Source organism: Neoarius graeffei, chromosome 21 (genome assembly GCF_027579695.1).
Source record: "Neoarius graeffei isolate fNeoGra1 chromosome 21, fNeoGra1.pri, whole genome shotgun sequence".
Classification (NCBI taxonomy): domain Eukaryota; kingdom Metazoa; phylum Chordata; class Actinopteri; order Siluriformes; family Ariidae; genus Neoarius; species Neoarius graeffei.
This window is the reverse complement of record NC_083589.1, coordinates 9240962-9258476: the sequence shown is the minus strand read 5'-3', so window position 1 is coordinate 9258476 and position 17515 is coordinate 9240962. Positions and strand designations below refer to the sequence as shown.

Below are 17515 nucleotides of genomic sequence, written 5' to 3'. Positions count from 1 at the left end.
TGTGCGCGCGCACGCATGCACGCGCATATTTTTATATACTACTAGGGACCAGATGTCCCCACAAGGATAGTAAAATCTGACACTTTCAACCTTAAGGTGACATTTGGATGGTCCCCATAGGGAAATTGCTGCTGGTTTTTTGTTTTTTTTTTCATTTTTTTAACAATAAATGAATGAATGAATGAATGAATGAGCCAAAAAGTTTTCTTTGCATTACTGAGGTTAGGGTTAAGTTGAGGTGCAGGCACAGCCTTAATTACCACGATCTGGCCTAGTGGTTAGTGTGTCCATCTCTTGACTGGGAGATCGTGAGTTCTACTCGCGGTCGGGTCATACCAAAGACCATCATAAAAGTGGTACCTACTGCTGTCTGTCAAGGCTTGCTGCAATACAGATGTGAGTGGGGAAGTCAAGCTCTCGTGGTTACCAGAGGACCTGCCCCCCACTGTAACCCTAGCTGTATAGGCGAGAGGCCAAGTGCTATGGAGATCGGTGACGCACCCATATGCTTTAAAGAGTTGGTTAGTAGTGGGACATAAGACTGCCTGAGAAGACCAGATTCTGATGTGAGAGGGACTTTGACTTTTTGACAGCATTAATGAACTGTAATAATTATGTCAATGGAAGGTCCTCACAGGGATAGTGAAACAAACGTGTGTGTGTGTGTGTGTGTGTGTGTGTGTAAGGTGATAAGGTGACAGGGTGACCTCTCTGAAACGCATGCTCTCTCTCTCTCTCTCTCTCTCTCTCTCTCACACACACACACTGCAACTAAGCCTCTCTCAAACACCTTTCAGCAATGTCAAATATCAATTATCTCCAATCTCTGACTCTAACATTTCTGACTGCAGATTATTTCTCTCGAGTGAGGTAAAGGGATCTCAATAAGCTGATCGATCTCTCTCTCTCTCTCTCTCTCTCTCTCTCTCTCTCTCTCTCAGCAGCCTCTTTTACTATTTAATTATCCACACCACTGTGAAAGCCAGTGAGCCTCAGTGCTGTGAATCTCACACACACTGGCACTTGTGCCACACTAAGATCACTCAAGTGTGCTAAAATGGTCATGCTTTCATTGTTGCACCTTGTCGTTCAGTCCAGCGCTCCACATTAAAGCAAAATAGATTAATTATGCAGTAGATATACTGACACAGCAAACACAAATGTTTCTCATTCTCACTGTTTCTTTCCCCCTCTGTGTTTTGACTGATGCATGGCTGACTTTCTGGGACAAGCCATTCTGGGACCTTACTCCCTGCTGAGGATGCAGACACACACAAATGCTCATCCTCAGAGAATGCATGTATTTGTGTCTAAAAAAAAAAAAGGATGTGTATTTCTTTCATTACAAACAGTGTCCAGATTCAGGGATTATATTAAATAGGTAAGTAAGTCGGTTTGCGTAGGCAGCGTTGCGTGGAGAGCTCAGTTCCTGATCATCAGTTCGGCTGAACTCCTTTCATCTTCAAGAAAACACTCCAAACAAAATGGGACCTGAGCAAGTGAGAGTGTTTTAAATATAGTCAGACTGATCTCATATTTAAATAATATTGGTTGGCTTTGAGTGGTATCTCAGATATATTCCATTCTGCTAGCATGATAATGAATGAGTCGAAGATGAGTAGCTGAATGGAATACACTGTATCTGATATACCACAAAAAACCCAGCCATTATTATTATTATTATTATTATTATTATACATACACACTCTTTTCATATCAGCATTCTCGAAGGCCAATGCTTGCTTACCTGCCACTTGGTGCTGTTAGCATGACAGTCCAGTTAGCTTCCAGCCAGCATACCTATAGCATTAGCGAAGGCCGATGTTAGTTTACCCGTGACTCGGTGCTGTTAGCGTGGCAGTCCAGTTACCTTCTAGCTGGTGTAGTGTTCGCACAGGCCAGTGTTAGCGCAGGCCAATGCTCACACAGTCAAGCTGAATATTATTGTTATTTTCCTTGTGTAATTTACATAGTAACTTTTAAAATCGACATTGACAACTGCACACAACGGAGCGACCCAGCAGCCAAAATTCTCTCAAAATCTTCCGCTTTTAATGAAGCAAACCTCGCCGCCATGTTTGTTTACAAACTGTCACAGTCACTCACTAGCGTGGAAGTTTTATAGCTCTGATGTGTCTCTTTTCCACTTTTTCAATGTCCATTGATGTGTTTTTCTCTTGTAAACATGCATGAAGAATAGCGAATGAAGTTTTGGTAGCCTTTCAGGTGTTCAGCATGTCTTTAGTTTCAGTTTTCAATTTATTTATTGAGTACTTAAACCTAGCACTGGATTATCCTTGTCTTCTCTCTTTCCCGGCTAACAAAGAAATGATTGTGTGCATGCGAAGCAGAAAAGTTTTGTCATTGGATCTTCACATGAGTGCCGACTTGTGACCTCATGTTATCTTGACAACGTGCAATATTATAACAATATTGCATGCTCATTCTTCATTGGGGAGAGTGGTGTAATACACTGAGGATAAGCGATAGGATAACAATATTTCATGCCATCAATAAACCCACTAGAAGGGAATAGAACATGTTTTTATTCCATGGAAAAAGTGTCCTCATCTCATCTCATTATCTCTAGCCGCTTTATCCTGTTCTACAGGGTCGCAGGCAAGCTGGAGCCTATCCCAGCTGACTACGGGCGAAAGGCGGGGTACACCCTGGACAAGTCGCCAGGTCATCACAGGGCTGACACATAGACACAGACAACCATTCACACTCACACCTACGGTCAATTTAGAGTCACCAGTTAACCTAACCTGCATGTCTTTGGACTGTGGGGGAAACCGGAGCACCCGGAGGAAACCCACGCGGACACGGGGAGAACATGCAAACTCCACACAGAAAGGCCCCCGTCAGCCACTGGGCTCGAACCCAGAACCTTCTTGCTGTGAGGTGACAGTGCTAACCACTACACCACCGTGCCACCCTCAACTAATTTATCCCACTTATTCATCTGACAGGTTGTCATTTGTTTACCCTTTCTTACAGGTCAAAACAGATGAACATTCAATTTATAAACTTCATGATGGATATGGACTGAAACACACATTCATTTACTGTATGTAAATGAATTTAAGACATGAATGAAATTCATATTCAAGACATATATTTACAGTTGGATTTTTATAAACAACCCACAATGGCTGTTAGACTGGTACCAAAATTCAAAAAAGTGCTTATTTAAGGAGTTAAAGGCATTTTTGAGACAAAGTCGGCAAGCAGTCTTATTTTGTCAATTTGGGTGTGCCGAATTCAAATCTGCAATATGCCGAGCTCTATCTGACCTCTGTTGACCTCTAGAGGTCATTGAACTTTGGGCCTGTAAACGTCTCAGCTGAACCCAGTTTCTCAGCTTTCTAAGGAATGAAATGTACTAAAATGATTAATGAAGTTAGCAAATGGCCTTGTTTGTTAAATGTTTGGGTGCTGAATTCATTTTTCATTTGTAAAACGACATATGACCTCTGATAACCTCAAGGTCATTAAACTTGGCCTATAGGCCTATGCATTTAACGGCATTTTTAAACTGACTTTACTCCCCCAAAAAGAATATGAACAGACAAAAAACAAATAGAAAGGAACAAATACAACATTAAATGCCAGTCCATGTACATGTGACTTACTTTTCACAATGAGAATGCCTAGGCGATCACCTTACATAACATTTAGCGGTTATTGTTTATACAAAGCTACTGAAAAAAGGACAGATTCAGCAGCATACAAAATGTGGGAGCATACAGGGTATACAGGTTAATCAGGGTTAGTATATATGAGAGTTTTTTTCTTTGTTGTTTGTTTTTTGTAAAGGCTTTACCCCGTTTAAAACAAAACAAAAAAAACAAACAACAAAGAAAAAAACTCTCATATATACTAACCCTGATTAACCTGTATACCCTGTATGCCCCCACATTTTGTATGCTGCTGAATCTGTCCTTTTTTCAGTAGCTTTGTATAAACAATAACCGCTAAAAGTTATGTAAGGTGATCGCCTAGGCATTCTCATTGTGAAAAGTAAGTCACATGTACATGGACTGGCATTTAATTAGGGCCCGAGCCCGAATGGGCGAAGGCCCTATTGCTCTTGTAAGAGTTCACTATTCTTCTTCTTCTTCCTTCTTCTTCTTCTTCTTCTTTATTTTTCTCCGCTGTTGGGCCATTTTCGGGGCGCTTGCCATGGGCGAAAACGCACGAAATTTGGCACCAGTTCCGAGAATTGCCACCGCTACTCAGAACCAGAAGCCCAAACTTGGCCGGGGCTCAGGGCCTCTATAGCGCCCCCTAAGTCGTTGTGATTTTGGCCTCCCACATTAAGGTGCCTGGTTGCCATGTAGTTTGTAGTAGTGGCATGCCATTTGGTACGCATATGTATCTCACTAAGCCGGACAAAAATGTAATGCCAATGCATTAGCCACGCCCAACAGGAAGTGAGGTAATTTCACTTTTGTGCGAAATGCATGGCCACGAAGACGGCGCAACTCCTCCTAGACCGTTCATAGGAATGTCACCAAAATTGATACACATCATCTACAGACATGGCTGACAAAAGTTACTAAATACGTTTCACGTAGGATAAACCGTTCAGAAGTTATACGTCAATCAATTTTCAATGCAAAATTTTACATGCTTAAAAATTCATAACAAATCTTCTAATTGCTCAAAACTGCTCATACTTCACACGCAAATCACTCATTGGGCTTCTGACATGTTACCCAATTTCTGTGATATTTCGCCACTGGGGGCGCTATTTTTGGGCAAAAAATCCAATCTTTCCTCAAATTTGGTCAAACTTCACGGCCACCCTCTTACTACCTCCCATGTCATGTATACCACATTTTGGGAGTTTTCGTCCATGGGGGGGCGCTGTTTTTGGCCGACGCAATTGCTCCAAAACGGGTTTTTGGTTAATAAGTCCATAATGCTTTTCCTTCACACCACTACCTTGTGATAGTACGTTGCTGTTGTAGACACTTATTTTTCCAACTCATAATCGCTCATGTACAGCATAGCGCCACCTACTGACATGGGAAAAACCAGAAAATTTATTCTTCAAAAATCTATATCTCATCTTCTATTTACTCAATTGTCATCAAACTTCATACGCAAACTCTTCATAGCTCACCTGACATATACGCCAAATTTTGTGCAATTTCGCCCCTGGGGGTGCTGGTTATGGCAAAAATGATATTGCAGCTTCTGATTTGTCAAACTTGGCAAGCAAACTCTTTACAAGACCCTTATTGGGGTGCTTGCCATGGTCGACAACGCACGAAATTCGGCTCCTTTTTCTTAGACTGCCTCCGCTACTGAGAACCAGAAGCCCAGATCCAGGCGGGCCTCAGGGCCTCTCTAGCGCCCCCTAACGTGTTGTGATTTTTGCCTCTCGCATTAAGGTGCCTGCTTGGCATATAGTTTCTAGTTAGGGCCCGAGCCCTATGGGCGAAGGCCCTATTGTTCTTGTAAGAGTTCACTATTATTATTCTTCCGTCTTCTTCTTCTTCTACTTTATTTTTCTCCGCTGTTGGGCCATTTTCGGGGCACTTGCCATGGGCGAAAACGCACGAAATTTGGCACCAGTTCCGAGAATTGCCACCGCTACTCAGAACCAAAAGCCCAAACTTGGCCGGGGCTCAGGGCCTCTATAGCGCCCCCTAAGTCGTTGTGATTTTGGTCTCCCGCATTAAGGTGCCTGGGTGCCATGTAGTTTGTAGTAGTGGCATGCCATTTGGTACGCATATGTATCTCACTAAGCCGGACAAAAATGTAATGCCAATGCATTAGCCACGCCCAACAGGAAGTGAGGTAATTTCACTTTTGTGCGAAATGCATGGCCACGAACACGGCGCAACTCCTCCTAGACCGTTCATAGGAATGTCACCAGAATTGATACACATCATCTACAGACATGGCTGACAAAAGTTACTAAATACGTTTCACGTAGCATTAACCGTTCAGAAGTTATACGTCAATCAATTTTCAATGCAAAATTTTACATGCTTAAAAATTCATAACAAATCTTCTAATTGCTCAAAACTGCTCATACTTCACACGCAAATCACTCATTGGGCTTCTGACATGTTACCCAATTTCTGTGATATTTCGCCACTGGGGGCGCTATTTTTGGGCAAAAAATCCAATCTTTCCTCAAATTTGGTCAAACTTCACGGCCACCCTCTTACTACCTCCCATGTCATGTATACCACATTTTGGGAATTTTCGTCCATGGGGGGCGCTGTTTTTGGCCGACGCAATTGCTCCAAAACGGGTTTTTGGTAAATAATTCCATAATGCTTTTCCTTCACACCACTACCTTGTGATAGTGCATTGCTGTTGTAGACACTTATTTTTCCAACTCATAATCGCTCATGTACAGCATAGCGCCACCTACTGACATGGGAAAAACCAAAAAATTTATTCTTCAAAAATCTATATCTCATCTTCTCTTTACTCAATTGTCATCAAACTTCATAGGCAAACTCTTCAGAGCTCACCTGACATGTACGCCATATTTTGTGCACTTTCGCCCCTGGGGGTGCTGGTTATGGTGGAAATGATATTGCAGCTTCTGATTTGTCAAACTTGGCAAGCAAACTCTTTACAAGACCCTTATTGGGGTGCTTGCCATGGTCGACAACGCACTAAATTTGGCTCCTTTTTCTTAGACTGCCACTGCTACTGAGAACCAGAAGCCCAGATCCAGGCGGGCCTCAGGGCCTCTATAGCGCCCCCTAAGTCGTTGTGATTTTGGCCTCCAGCATTAAGGTGCCTGGTTGCCATGTAGCTTGTAGTAGTGGCATGCCTTTTGGTACACATATGTATCTCAATAAGCCGGACAAAAATGTAATGCCAATGCATTAGCCACGCCCAATAGGAAGTGAGGTAATTTCACTTTTGTGCGAAATGCATGGCCACGAAGACGGCGCAACTCCTCCTAGACCGTTCATAGGAATGTCACCACAATTGATACACATCATCTACAGACATGGCTGACAAAAGTTACTAAATACGTTTAACGTAGGATAAACCGTTCAGAAGTTATACGTTAATCAATTTTCGATGCAAAATTTCACATGCTTAAAAATTCATAACAAATCTTCTGATTGCTCAAAACGGCTCATACTTCACACGCAAATCACGCATTGGGCTTCTGACATGTTACCCAATTTCTGTTATATTTCGCCACTGGGGGCGCTATTTTTGGGCAAAAAATCCAATCTTTCCTCAAATTTGGTCAAACTTCACGGCCACCCTCTTACTACCTCCCATGTCATGTATTCCACATTTTGGGAATTTTCGTCCATGGGGGGCGCTGTTTTTGGCCGACGCAATTGCTCCAAAACGGGTTTTTGGTAAATAATTCCATAATGCTTTTCCTTCACACCACAACCTTGTGATTGTACGTTGCTGTTGTAGACACTTATTTTTCCAACTCATAATCGCTCATGTACAGCATAGCGCCACCTACTGACATGGGAAAAACCAAAAAATGTATTCTTCAAAAATCTATATCTCATCTTCTATTTACTCAATTGTCATCAAACTTCATACGCAAACTCTTCATAGCTCACCTGACACATACGCCAAATTTTGTGCACTTTCGCCACTGGGGGCGCTATTTTTGGGCAAAAAATCCAATCTTTCCTCAAATTTGGTCAAACTTCACAGCCACCCTCTTCCTTCCTCCCATGTCATGTATACCACATTTTGGGAATTTTCGTCCATGGGGGGCGCTGTTTTTGGCCGACGCAATTGCTCCAAAACGGGTTTTTGGTAAATAATTCCATAATGCTTTTCCTTCACACCACTACCTTGTGATAGTACGTTGCTGTTGTAGACACTTATTTTTCCAACTCATAATCGCTCATGTACAGCATAGCGCCACCTACTGACATGGGAAAAACCAAAAAATTTATTCTTCAAAAATCTATATCTCATCTTCTATTTACTCAATTGTCATCAAACTTGATACGCTAACTCTTCATAGCTCACCTGACATATACGCCAAATTTTGTGCACTTTCGCCCCTGGGGGTGCTGGTTATGGCAAAAATGATATTGCAGCTTCTGATTTGTCAGACTTGGCAAGCAAACTCTTTTCAAGACCCTTATTGGGGCGCTTGCCATGGTCGACAACGCACGAAATTTGGCTCCTTTTTCTTAGACTGCCACCGCTACTGAGAACCAGAAGCCCAGATCCAGGCGGGCCTCAGGGCCTATATAGCGCCCCCCGAGCACCGTACAGTGCGAGACCCTATTGTTGCCATGTGTCCAATTCTGTGCTTTGTCACCATTGTGGGAGTAATGTCTCTTGCCGAAGAAGCTGTGGAAGGTTTTTCGCGGGGACGCATGCCCCCGCCCCCCTTGGCCGCTGGCGCGAGGGCCCGTCAAGGCCGCTTGCGGCTTTAATGTTGTATTTGTTCCTTTCTATTTGTTTTTTGTCTGTTCATATTCTTTTTGGGGGAGTAAAGTCAGTTTAAAAATGCCGTTAAATGCATAGGCCTATAGGCCAAGTTTAATGACCTTGAGGTTATCAGAGGTCATATGTCGTTTTACAAATGAAAAATGAATTCAGCACCCAAACATTTAACAAACAAGGCCATTTGCTAACTTCATTAATCATTTTAGTACATTTCATTCCTTAGAAAGCTGAGAAACTGGGTTCAGCTGAGACGTTTACAGGCCCAAAGTTCAATGACCTCTAGAGGTCAACAGAGGTCAGATAGAGCTCGGCATATTGCAGATTTGAATTCGGCACACCCAAATTGACAAAATAAGACTGCTTGCCGACTTTGTCTCAAAAATGCCTTTAACTCCTTAAATAAGCACTTTTTTGAATTTTGGTACCAGTCTAACAGCCATTGTGGGTTGTTTATAAAAATCCAACTGTAAATATATGTCTTGAATATGAATTTCATTCATGTCTTAAATTCATTTACATACAGTAAATGAATGTGTGTTTCAGTCCATATCCATCATGAAGTTTATAAATTGAATGTTCATCTGTTTTGACCTGTAAGAAAGGGTAAACAAATGACAACCTGTCAGATGAATAAGTGGGATAAATTAGTTGAGGGTGGCACGGTGGTGTAGTGGTTAGCACTGTCACCTCACAGCAAGAAGGTTCTGGGTTCGAGCCCAGTGGCTGACGGGGGCCTTTCTGTGTGGAGTTTGCATGTTCTCCCCGTGTCTGCGTGGGTTTCCTCCGGGTGCTCTGGTTTCCCCCACAGTTCAAAGACATGCAGGTTAGGCTAATTGTTGGCTCTAAATAGGTGTGAATGGTTTGTCTCTATACGGTATGTCAGCCCTGTGATGACCTGGTGACTTGTCCAGGGTGTATCTCACCTGTCATAGTCAGCTGGGATAGACTTCTATGACCCTGCACAGGATAAGCGGTCACGGATAACAGATGGAATTAAAGCCGCAAGCGGCCTCCACGGGCCCTCGCGCCAGCGGCCAAGGGGGGCGGGGGCATGCGTCCCCGCGAAATAACTTCCACAGCTTCTTCGGCAAGAGACATTACTCCCACAATGGCGACAAAGCACAGAATTGGACACATGGTAACAATAGGGTCTCGCTCTGTACAGTGCTCGGGGGGCGCTATAGAGGCCCTGAGGCCCGCCTGGATCTGGGCTTCTGGTTCTCAGTAGCGGTGGCAGTCTACGAAAAAGGAGCCAAATTTCGTGCGTTGTCGACCATGGCAAGCGCCTCAATAAGGGTCTTGAAAAGAGTTTGCTTGCCAAGTTTGACAAATCAGAAGCTGCAATATCATTTTTGCCATAACCAGCACCCCCAGGGGCGAAAGTGCACAAAATTTGGCGTATATGTCAGGTGAGCTATGAAGAGTTTGCGTATGAAGTTTGATGACAATTGAGTAAATAGAAGATGAGATATAGATTTTTGAAGAATAAATTGTTTGGTTTTTCCCATGTCAGTAGGTGGCGCTATGCTGTACATGAGCGATTATGAGTTGGAAAAATAAGGGTCTACAACAGCAATGTACTATCACAAGGTAGTGGTGTGAAGGAAAAGTATTATGGAATTATTTACCAAAAACCCGTTTTGGAGCAATTGCGTCGGCCAAAAACAGCACCCCCCATGGACGAAAATTTCCAAAATGTGGTATACATGACATGGGAGGTAGTAAGAGGGTGGCCGTGAGGTTTGACCAAAGTTGAGGAAAGATTGGAATTTTTGCCCAAAAATAGCGCCCCCAGTGGCGAAATATCACAAAAATTGGGTAACATGTCAGAAGCCCAATGAGTGATTTGCGTGTGAAGTATGAGCAGTTTTGAGCAATCAGAAGATTTGTTATGAATTTTTAAGCATGTAAAATTTTGCATCGAAAATTGATTGACGTATAACTTCTGAACGGTTTATCCTACGTGAAACGTATTTAGTAACTTTTGTCAGCCATGTCTGTAGATGATGTCTATCAATTTTGGTGACGTTCCTATGAACGGTCTAGGAGGAGTTGCGCCGTCTTCGTGGCCATGCATTTCGCACAAAAGTGAAATTACCTCACTTCCTGTTGGGCGTGGCCAATGCATTGGCATTACATTTTTGTCCGGCTTAGTGAGATACATATGCGTACCAAATGGCACGCCACTACTACAAATTACATGGCACCCAGGCACCTTAATGCGGGAGGCCAAAATAACAACGACTTAGGGGGCGCTATAGAGGCCCTGAGCCCCGGCCAAGTTTGGGCTTCTGGTTCTGAGTAGCGGTGGCAATTCTCGGAACTGGCGCCAAATTTCGTGCGTTTTCGCCCATGGCAAGCGCCCCGAAAATGGCCCAACAGCGGAGAAAAATAAAGAAGAAGACGGAAGAAGAAGAAGAAGAAGAAGACGGAAGAATAATAATAGTGAACTCTTACAAGAACAATAGGGCCTTCGCCCATAGGGCTCGGGCCCTAATTAGTTGAGTCCACAATCACTGCATTTCCACAATACAGAGGTCAAATCTTTAAAAGAGAAAATGTCATGAAATGGAGGCTACATTAAACACAATGATAATATGGGCTCAACAATGTCTATTGTTAAAAGCGCTATAAAAATAAACTTGACAATCTTACCTCATATTGACCTGGCTACTGTATTGTCTCAGCGATTGTCATCTCTTCTTCTCAAGTCTTGGCAAAACCTGACATTGGCAGATTGATGGTCTGTAATGACATTTAGCCAACAATATTACAAAGGACAACTAAATGTTATATCATAAAATACTGTACAGAAAAGTGCCTTGTCTTGGGATCATTCATTTGCTCATTCATCCATCCAAGGCAAAGGGGGATTATTTTCCCTCATGAGAAACCCAGATTGTAGCCAGGGGACAAACAAATTTTGTCACACCATAACTTCTAATATTGTCATTAGATTAAATGGGCAGCACGGTGGTATAGGTATAGTGGTCATGTTGTCTAGTGAGAAGGTTCTGGGTTCAAAACTTCACAGCCGATGGGGGCTTTTCTGTGTGGAGTTTGCACGTTCTCCCCATCTCTGTGTGGGTTTCCACCAGGTGCTCCGGTTTCCCCCATGGCTCAAATATATGTGGTTTGGTTACCTGGCAACTCTAACTTGCCCATAGGTGTGAATGGTTGAGTGAGAACTGCTCTGTGTCCTCGATATCCACCCTGAGGAGCTTTCCTGAGCCAGCTAACACAGCCAACTACAGCTGAAGATTAGATTGAATTATAGATAACTTATTTATTACAGTGAAAATCACTCCAAACAGTATCTTATTAAAGTGGTTTGATTTACTGCACTGTGGGACAAAGCCACACACTTTACCAATCAGCTTTCATGAACACGACCCATCCTGTATTCCTGCTTGTATCTTTGACAACAAGTGCTACCTCACAAGTACATCTGCCATTATTACAGTCTTTTAGAGTACAGCGGTAAGATCTCTGTGATATAAATTACAATCCATGGGTAGTTTTCTGGCAGCATGGTGGTGTAGTTGTTAGCACTGTCACCTCACAGCAAGAAGGTTCTGGGTTTGAGCCCAGTGGCTGATTGGGGAGCTTTCTGTGTGGAGTTTGCATGTTCTCCCCGTGTCTGTGTGGGTTTCCTCCGGGTGCTCCGATTTCCCACACATGCAGGTTAGGTTAATTGGTGGCTCTAAATTGACTGTAGATGTGAGTGTGAATGGTTGTTTGTCTCTATGTGTCAGCCCTGTGATGATCTGATGACTTGTCCAGGGTGTACCCTGCCTGTCACCCATAGTCAGCTGGGATCGGCTCCAGCTTGCCAGCGACCCTGTACAGGAGAAGTGGTTACAGATAATGGATGGATGGATGGATGGATGGGTAGTTTTCCAACTTATTCAGTGGGAGGAATCAAGTCTCTGATGTGTGAATTAACATCAGGTGTGATTCCTGCTGTTGCTTCACAGAGCACAGCTAACAGGTGATCATCACTGAGAGAGGATCTCTATCTTGACTTGTTGAAGTTCATTACTGAGAGTGTCTGTTCACATATATATGTTTATTCGTGGAGAACAAGAATTCTCTGAGCTAGACTCCTTATGTGTAGGAAGTTCTTCTCTTTGAGAGATGAGTAAAATGACTAATATCACTGATTTGAGGTGTAGTCTCTGAGTTCAAGTTCACTGGTGTCTCTGTCCACATTGCATGTAAGGACACGGAATTGTGAGCATTTCAAGTTTCAGTGCTTTGAAGACTTCAAATCTCCTGAATAACTCACCAGGCAGTGCCTTCAACATGGCTGCATATCTGTTGAGCTTATCAGCAGATGGAGTCCTTTCTTTTAGTGTGGGAAGGTGTATGAGTCAAGTCAAGTTTATTTGTATAGCGCTTTTACCGTATCAATAGACATTGTCACAAAGCAGCTTTACAGAAAATTAAAGACTTTAAGAATGAGCTAATTTATCCCTAATCTACTCCCAATGAGTAACCATGAGGTGAAGGTGTTGAGGCAAAACTCCCTCAGACGACATGAGGAAGAAACCTCGAGAGGAACCAGACTCAAAAGGGAACCCATCCTCATTTGGGTGATAGACAACATGATTATTAATAACTCGCTTCTATAACAGTGTCCTATATTGTCACAAAGTACAACTGTAAAACCAGAAAATTCATTATAGTTTAACATGAAGTCTGTTTTGTTGAAGTTCTAAACTGTTCATTGATGGAAACTTGAGTGCAGAACCGTTCATGACAACTGCAGTCCTAAAGTTAGCAAGTCAAATGTATTACTGTAAGGGTCCAGAGCCATCTTCCAAGTGTGAATTTCGACTGTCCATATGGGGCCGTCCTCCACAGGAGCAAAGTGATGAGACTCCAGCCAGAAGTAGGGCATCAGGATGGATCAGTCAGGTCTGAGGAGCAGAAGAGGTCAGCATCTTGGTCTCAGGATCAACATGTAACTGAGAGGGACAGACAGAGTGTGTGTGTGTGTGGGGGGAGAATGTGTTGCTCTCCACTTGTCTAGAAAGGAGAAGCAGCTTCTTCATGAAGGCCTTGACTATAGGATGTGCATCTCATGAGCAAAGAGACCGTTTCCTTGCAATTTTGAATTGAGTTCATTCATGAAGGAAGTTACTGTATGTCAAGGGCAAACACCAAATCAGCCAACCACTCTGGACTGGTTAGTTCTAAAATGTTCTTTCCTTTCATCTGACAAAACTCCTGAATCTCTGACTTGTGGTCCTACACTCTTTTGAGCACTTTGCAGGTTGAGCCTTCTGACAGCTGGGTGGTGGCCCAGATCAGATTGCGTGCCTCATGCTCCTCCAACTGCACAACAAATTGCCTGTGATTTAATGCTCTCATTCTAATGAAGTTTACAACTTTTGAAACAACATCAACCATATGGTTTATTTTCAGTACCGACTTGCAGAGAACCTCCTGATGAAAAATACAATACAAAAATAATAGCTTCTCTTCTGGGTTAATCTCGGTCATTTTATCCAGCATCCTCTTGGAAAGGCCAGCATTTTAACACCAACTAACTTTTTCCACTGCAGCCCTAACTTTTGCATGCATGCATTTACCTCCGCAAATAAATTATTGCTGACCCTGACCCTGAAATTCCCTTTAATTTCAAAGTCTTCAGTTATTCCTTCTGTGAAGATCAGTAGTCATGTTGTATCACGCGCATCACAGTTCTCATCCAGGTCCAAGGAGAAGAAGATGGAATTGTCGGCCTTGTTTTTCAGCTGTAGCTCCAGATTTCCCATGATATCCTCAACCCTCCTTGTACTTGTTCACCTTGAGGTTGAAAAGACTGTCTTCTCTGGGCAGAGGTTCACTATGGACTCCACCAGGAACTCTTTAATAAATCTCCCATTGGGAAATGGCCTGCTCCTTTTGGCAATTTTCTGAGCAAATACATAACTTGGGTATAAATTAGAGATAAATAAATGTATTAGTTCATATGTTTAAAGTCTTTAATTTTCTGTAAAGCTGCTTTGTGACAATGTCTACTGTTAAAAGCGCTATATAAATAAACTGACTTGACTTAACTTTTTTTTTTTACATTTCCTTCCTTCAGTCTATGAAGCTTTGAGAAAAGTCATTGCAGCTTTTATAGCTTAGCCAGCAATTTAGCCGATATTGTTCCTTTCATTAGTTTTTTTTTTAGCTTAATTTAAAAAAAAAATGGTTTAAAATGCTATGGCATCATGAGGTCCGGTTCTGGCCCACGGGCCGTATAATGCCCAGGTCTGATCTACAGTAACTGCTTTATCTGGTCAGGGTTGTGGAGCCAGTGCTTATCCTGAGAACACTGCTTGCAAGTCGTTAATACACCATGCATGGCAATCAATAAATAATGTAATTTATTTTTTATTTAATATTTCTAAGTATTTTTTTCACTGAGAGAGAGAGAAAGTAAGAAAGTAAACTGCAGCCATCAGCATTGTACCACACTGTCAGTGCTTACAATTATATTATATATTTTTTTTCGAGCGGCAATATGAATACAAAAGAACACTAACCAATTTACCAACTTGTGCAACTTGTATAATCAATCTGAAGTGAAATTATTGTTTGGAATTGAGAACTAATGGCTGAACAGCAGTTGATTTTTTTTCCCCCTTGAAATTAAAGTGTTTTTCTGGGAAAGCTGGAAAGCAGGGGTCTCCATTTGCGTCTCCATAAGGCCTGGTGTGCTGCTGCACCCCAAAACCTTCATTAACACTTATTTCACGAGCAGTGGCTCTGTGTGGATGGAATCTGTGTTTGTTCTCTAACCTGACTGATAGTATTAGCACCAACGCTAAAGCACTGAACAGTAAATGTGCACAGCAAGGTAAGCAAATTTCTCAGATGACTGCAATGCAAAAATACAGAAGAACACACAAAAGCCTCCCGCTATTCACTTTCTAATTGAGGGGAAGCCTAATGGTTAGAGAAGCAGCTTTGGGGCCAAATGGTTGCTGGTTCGATTCCCTGGACCAGCAGGACTGGCTGAAGTGCCCTTGAGCAAAGCATCTAACCCCCAACTGTTCCGGCAAGAGTGGTGTGTATCTTATGTCTGATTAGCCAAAGAAAAATTGTGATTATCAGTTTGGGTGGTGCCCGGCTAAAACTAAACTAAAAAAAAAAAATCACCTGTGGGCTAATCAGCTTCGCAATGTCGGAATGAAATGTGACAGTTAGCCACACTACAGAATTGGCCTTCTGTAAGTACACTGTAATTGTATTTTGTACCACATTATCCACTCTTACACCCACTCTTAGATCCGCTCTTACACCCACTCTTAGATCCGCTCTTACAGCAGCAGCGCATATCAGCCGTTTAGTCCAGAGTTAGCTCATTTAGCTAGCAGTTTTACTCCTGAAATGCTTATTTTACTCCTGACTCTTTCAGATTTTCAGCCCTGTTGTATAAATAAATAAGGCTCATCTTACTTACTTACACACTGATTTAGCTCCACCTCCTTCATTATATCTCATTAATTATTAATATATACTATTTATTTATTTGCTTATTAAAAGGCATTTACTTTGATCACATTACTTCTAACAATTACTGTACATCATGATCTCCATATTTTTCTATTTGTCAAGGTAGAACAATAAAAATATGACCTGGCACCTTTAAGGGCAATAATGAAGTACAATAGCAAAATATCATAATACTCAATATATTCTTGAAAATTATTTCAAAAATTATCATCAACTTGTTTAAATCCTTCTCTTTTTCCACCGATGTGTCTCTCAGATGTACATCCAGACCACCACCCTCACCATCTCTCTCAGCCTGAGTGCCTCAGTATCACTGGGGATGCTTTACATGCCGAAGGTCTACATCATCATCTTCCACCCAGAGCAGAATGTGCCAAAGTGCAAGCGCAGCTTCAAGGCCATTGTCACTGCAGCCACCATGTCGGGAAAGCTCACCCAGAAAGGAGGCGATCGCCCCAATGGAGAGGTCAAGACAGAGCTCTGCGAAAGCATGGAGACCAACAGTGAGTGATGTCATTATTCATACCGGATAACAGCAGCTGCTGTAAAGTACTGATGGAGGCATGCAATGATATACTCTGTGATGATAAATTGTGATACAAATTTATGATGATTCATAAATCAATGAAATAAAAAATTAATCACAGTTATTATCAGGCTGCATAATCTCTAAGTTTTTCCTAGCTGTAATTGTGTTGTTTAAATAACATAAAATAGAAGGATTGCACGTGACTTCATCATAGGCGGAAGTAGCGCAGATCTAATGTCGAGAAAACACACACAAAAAAAAAACATATAAAATGTGAAAGAGCTGTTGTGTGACTGACTACAAATAGATTTAACAAGAAATCAGAGCTCTCTTTTTACAGACTGGAGAGATAAAGAAAAGAGAAGCAAATGGAGGCAGAACACATTTTCATAAAGTTTTTTTTCAGAAAAGGAATATTTATTATTAACTTTTTCATTTGGAATAAAAAGAATATTTTTGTTAATAGGCTATTTTACTTTACTCCACCCTTTACAAATGTAGGTAAATAATTGTTGTCGATTATTCAGAAAATGAAACAAAAGTTGTTGCTGTTTTTTTCTTAATTGAACAAAATTAATATTTAAGTTGGTAAAGAAAAAAAATGCTGCTTTTTTTTGGTAATGAAATTTTCTCCATTTTATATATATATATATATTTTTTTTTTTCCCAAAAATATCATGGGAAAATTGCATCATGAACCCGATATCATGAATTGGGTGAATCGTTACATGCCTAATTAATCCAACACTAATCAATGAAAAAAAATCAAGTTTGAATTTAAATACTATAGATCATTTAAAGTATGCAATGAGCAGGTATTTCTCTCACACTTGTCAACTTTGATAGTTTTATCCATGAAATCCTTGTGAAGTCATTGTTGAAGCGGTCTGTAATTCATTAATGAGAGCAAAGACAAACATAGTTATGCAAATCAGCATGAAAATACATTTTTTAAAAAAGTGTTTCTCTGCTGTTTGGCAGCACCCTCCACCAAGACCACTTACGTCAGCTATACTAATCACGCCATCTGAGATGGGACTGCCT

The 17515-nt window shown here is 41.7% G+C and overlaps 1 protein-coding gene across 1 annotated transcript in view; it reads left to right on the top strand.

The window, feature by feature from the left end:
• Positions 1-17502, top strand: part of grm8a (glutamate receptor, metabotropic 8a) — a 525298-nt gene extending 507796 nt beyond the window's left edge. The window contains exons 9-10 of the mRNA XM_060903017.1: positions 16199-16445; positions 17453-17502. Of these exons, the coding sequence (XP_060759000.1) occupies positions 16199-16445; positions 17453-17502 (297 nt within the window). The remainder of the gene's footprint in view (positions 1-16198; positions 16446-17452) is intronic.
• Positions 17503-17515: the final 13 nt, after the last annotated feature.